General features: G+C 36.8%; 1 protein-coding gene across 1 annotated transcript; it reads left to right on the top strand.

Moving 5' to 3' along the window:
• Positions 1-2,284: 2,284 nt before the first annotated feature.
• LOC129358077 (PR domain zinc finger protein 2-like) lies at positions 2,285-4,926 on the top strand (the record flags this gene model as incomplete). Its single annotated transcript, XM_055026911.1, has 3 exons — positions 2,285-2,489; positions 3,890-3,993; positions 4,774-4,926. Coding segments are annotated over exons 1-3 (372 nt in total), but the record flags the coding sequence as incomplete, so codon positions are not given.
• Positions 4,927-5,119: the final 193 nt, after the last annotated feature.

Here is a 5,119-nt window from a genome sequence, read left to right as displayed (position 1 = left end):
TTTGTTGATTGAACTTCAGCTACGAGGGAGGTTTAAAGATGTCCGATCGCAACTTCAGTGGAAAATAAATAAATAAATGAATGAATGGATTCACGTGGATGGGCTGGCCTATAAAAAGTTGATGCATTTTATTAGCAGGAATCAGCCAAAAAACAAACAAACAAACAAACAAAAAACAAGGCGAAGCTGATCCAGTCAGGTGGAGACAAAGAGAATAATGTGCTGTCATCTTTCTGCTGGTTTCCTGACGTTTGGACTGGTCAGACTGGTTGGGGTCAGACTGGTGGGCTGGGACCGGGTGGGATGGATTCATATTAGATGAAGGTGATGAGTGATGAGCCCAGCCCACCTCACTGCAGCAGCAGCTCATTGTCCCCAACAAGAGGCTTCGCTCCCAGTTTGGAGGAAGGAAACATGCTTATGTTCCTGGGTGGAGATCTGAGACCAGTGAGCAAGAGTTAAGAAAACGAATCATTCATTTTCTTAAAAAGTGTACAAGAAAAACACTTTTTAAAATTATCTCTGTAACGCATCACTAAAACTCTTCATTTACTTTGAACTTTTCTCAATTTTTAATGTTTTTATGTGACAGAGCAACAGGCACCACTGCGTAATTGTTATTGTGAATGATTTTTATTATGCAACTAATTAAATCCTCCTCTATGTAATTTAATAAATGCGGCTGTTGTGTGAAAGTCAGAGGTTTATAAAATTTTATAAAGGTTTCATAAAAACAAAACAAACAGTAACATTGTAAGTTGAAGGCAGATTTGAGTTCAGTTTGTTTGTTCATCACATTTCAACAACAAAGCAGCTCAAAGTGCTTTACACCATCCAGTCAATGATTGTGAAACAAGCAATAAACATTACATTTCGTCAAATGGGATCATCAATAAAGTTGACGTCAAATGTATTGATCACTTTGGATAGTTACTAGAAACCAAAGGTAACTCTGAACAGATGGCTTTTCAACTTAATTAAATTCAATTTATTGTATCAGCTGATGGCTGTAGGTCGCAAAAAATCTCCTGTAGCAGTCTGTGTTGCAGCAAATTAGAAGAAGCCTCTGATTCAGTTTTTCTAGTTTCATGGAGCGGATGGTCAGGATTGTCCAGAATCATCTTGATTTTATGTGAAAATCTTCCTTTGAGCCATCATCTCCAGTGGACCCGGTCATCTCCAGAACAGATCCAGAACAGGACCAGCCTTCTTTATGGCTGTTGGGCCTTTTTAGGACCCTGATTCTTGATTTAAAGGAACTCAGTGTTTCGGCTGTTTTGCAGTTTTTGGTACGTTTGTTTCAGAATGCTGTTCTGGTTCTGGGGCACAGAACCAGAACTGTGAGTTTTCAGGAAGGTTGATGCTACAACAGCAGACCTTTAATGTATGGTGGTACTAAGCCGTCCAGTGATTTATAAGCTAACAGCAGAGTTTTAAAGTATATTCTGTGAGCTACAAGGAGAAGCACTTGGATCAGTTTTTCTTCTTGAAATATCTTTGGATTTTTTTAAACATTTTTTTTATTTTATAATGTCTCAGAAAACAAGTGCTTGAGGTGTTTCCTTAAAATGTTTAATTTAATTCAAATGTTATGAATAGGACTGGACAATATCGCTGAAAAACGATATAAAAACCTCAGACTGCTGCTGCGCTGCTTACTCAGCAGGTTGTTGCTAGGTAACCAAAGAACGAGTTGCTAGGTAACCAAAGAATGAGTTGCTAGGTAACCAAAGAATGAGTTGCTAGGTAACCAAAGATTGAGTGAGTCAGTCGAAGCCACCAGTCTTACTTATCTAACGTTGACGAGCTAAAGCCTTTCCTGCCTACATCTCCCATAATGCTGTGCGGTTCAGCGTATGTTCTACATATAGAACATTGAATATTTTATCAGATATATTATCTATTGATATTGATCATTTGTTGATCAGAGTATAAACTGTTATTGTGTGGAAATTGATTTATCGTCTCGCCTTTATTGTGAATTGACATTAAAAGTTTAGAAAGTCATAACATCTTTCCATGCTTTCCTAAATTGCTTAAATTTAGGAACAACTTTCTCAATGCTGAGGAAAAGGTAATGTTTCTTTTTATACGGTGGGCATAAATATTGGGGTTTAAATGCAGATGATCAAAAATAGTGGAGATTTGTTCCTCGTGATCTTTACAAAAATAAAGTGAAAGTAAAAGTCTGGTAAATGTGGCATCAACCTTCAGGTTTGTTAGAACAACCATGAATTCACCCAGTTTTCATACTTTGCTTCGTTTTGCAGCCGATGTGACGATGAAGCGATTTAAACGTTTTTCTGATTGCTTGAGTAACTTTCAGGGTGTTGGGTTTGTTCTCCTCCACTGTTTGCGTCTCTCAGTGCGGATCATGGCTTTTTCTGGAGAGTCAGTGGAGAGTCTGGAGGACATTCCCGCTCATGTGTGGAGCGGCTTGCCGGAGTATCTGCATCTCGGACCGTCGGCTGTAAATCCGAGTCGCGTCGGTGAGTTTTCCTGCTCTCGCACCTTTTCATAGCCAAGTTCAGAAATTATATAATTGCTATTTTATGGCTGCAGTACAGTAAAAATTATTATTGTAAATGTTAAATACATCAAAAATAATCAAATGAGAAACACATTTTGTCAAAATTTAACAAATTAATTCATTAGTTTGGCAAATTTGTAGTATAAATTCGAATAAGAAGTTTGTGTCTGGAATGCATTTACATTTATTTATATCATTTATTTAAATCCATCATAATAATAAATAAAAAAGACATCTGTATTGGCATTCTCCTTCTCATCCTAATGTTTTGTCCCTCCACAGATTCTGTCAGGTTCAAGTCTGATCACATTACTGCCAGCCAAAATAAACACAGTGGTTATATTAAATGATCATAGTAATCCAGTAACAGTTTTGAGCTAAACTTTTATATCTAGTAAATAGTTAGTGCAGCGATCTGCATGCTTTTATTATCCCAAAACCCATTTTTACTCCCTCTTCTACCAAATAGAAGTGGCCCGAGTTGAAACACCAAGACACCTATTTAGAAGTTTTTATTTTAGAAATGAAATGCCAATAAAAAGAACTGAATTGTAATTGAATTCCTCCCTTATTTCCATTTTAGACTGAAATTGGTAGAAGTTGCAGCAAACGAGTTGGAAAAGCACAAGTGTCAGACAAATGCAGGAAAGGAGCAAAAGTAGCTTACTACTTACTAGCTCATTGCTTATCGAATGAATGTAATGGAAAATATAAAACCTGCAGGTTTTAGGAGCTTTTATGTTTTATGTAAAAGGGTAGAAAGTAAATGCTGTTCATTGAACAAAGAATAAATTGCTGGGTTTCAGACACGTGACGCACGAAATTCAGATGGAGGGCCGGAAATGGATTTCTCCGGATCAAAACAAGAAAAACTGATCACAACAGTATATTAATGTCCTAAATAGGATGGAACAGACAAGGCATCTCGAAAAAATACAGTATATTTAGGATATTTACTTCCGGCCCTCCATCTGCATTGGTGACGTCAGCGCTACGTCATCAGAGCAACAGCAACCCAGCAACAGTTTAATTAAATATATACGTCAACAAACTGAAATGTAGCAAAAAACACAAAACATTAATTTGTCCTGACATGATGAATAAACATGAAGTCATGCATTAACTCCTAAATCATCTTTTCTGATAAGTCAGTAAAACTTTACACATTTCAATATAAAAATTACAACAAACAAATTTAAGCAAAAGCAAATTTAAAAAGATTAATCTAGTTTGGTGCAACTAAACTGTGTTACTAAGTTAAAAATAACAACAGGAATTAGAGAACAGAATAGCAGATGAATCAAAATGATTTACTGCTGTAAAGATATTATTAATTATCATCTATTTTTGTATTTTTAGGTGTTTGGGCCACTAAAGTGATCCCAAAGGGGAAACGGTTTGGCCCATTTATTGGAGAGAAGAAGAAGAGGTCACAGGTCACCAGTAATGTTTACATGTGGGAGGTATGTAGCACAATAATTCATTTTCACATCGAAAACAAAGCAGTCTGAAAACTGAGTCAACAAACAATCAATGAACGCTTGATGAATTACTATAACCGTTACTTTTAAGTATTTCTGCTGAGATTTCTGTCAGAAATCTGAGCCTGGAAATCTAAAACAAGCTGCGTGTCTGGATTTAACAAGGCTTGACAATTCATTTAGTCAAGTGCAGGAGTTTTAATAAAGATTAAAATGAAAACCTGTTGACACCCCCACTGCTACTGCACTGCAAAAAACACAAAATCTTATCAAATTTTTGGTCCAGTTTGAAATAAGAAAAATAAACTTAGAAGCAACTTTTCAGAAAGATACAGGAGCTTATTTTACGTCATTAGTAACTTAATATTGATGAAAACGTGCCAGTTCAATTGGGAGATTATTTCACAGTTAAAAGAGAAATAATCTAGTAGATTATTTCATCATACTAATATGATGTTATCAGTGAAATAATCTGCCAATGGAAGCAATAAATTTTTTATAGATATGAAGGAATTATTGATTTAAAACAAACTCCTGTATCTTCCTGAAAGGTTTTCTATAAGTTTGTTTTATTTTATTTCAACCTTCTAAGACATTTGCCCTGAAAACTCGACCAAACACTTTGTGCAGTGTACTTGTGGTTAATGTCATGAATAATATTTCAGCTTCCAGTTTTCAAGCGTGACCCGAGTTTTGCCCTAAAAGTTGCGTCACGCGGCCCGACGGCTCATGTTCTGACCCGGTCGTCATGGTGCGCTGCAGGTTTATTTCCCGGCTCGGGGATGGATGTGCATCGATGCTACAGACCCGCTGAAGGGGAACTGGCTCCGGTACGTGAACTGGGCTCGTTCCAGCGAGGAGCAGAATCTGTTTCCACTGGAGATCAACAGAGCCATTTACTACAAAGTTTTGAGGGTAAGTTAGATACTGAAGTCTGGACATGTGACCCGCTACGCTGCAGGTTGATGAATTGGTTGATCTGTGTTGGTCTTTGGAAAGCACACATCTTGTTACATAAAGTCATAGTTTAGTTTGTACTGAATTGTAAACTAAACCACATATTTACATAGCGACACTGTCTAAATCTCCTCGTTGCTGATTAATGAGG

This window comes from Poeciliopsis prolifica, unplaced genomic scaffold (genome assembly GCF_027474105.1).
Source record: "Poeciliopsis prolifica strain line A6 unplaced genomic scaffold, Auburn_PproV2 SCAFFOLD398, whole genome shotgun sequence".
Lineage (NCBI taxonomy): Eukaryota > Metazoa > Chordata > Actinopteri > Cyprinodontiformes > Poeciliidae > Poeciliopsis > Poeciliopsis prolifica.
The sequence above is the reverse complement of the archived record's forward strand: the minus strand, read 5'-3'. Positions and strand labels throughout refer to the sequence as shown.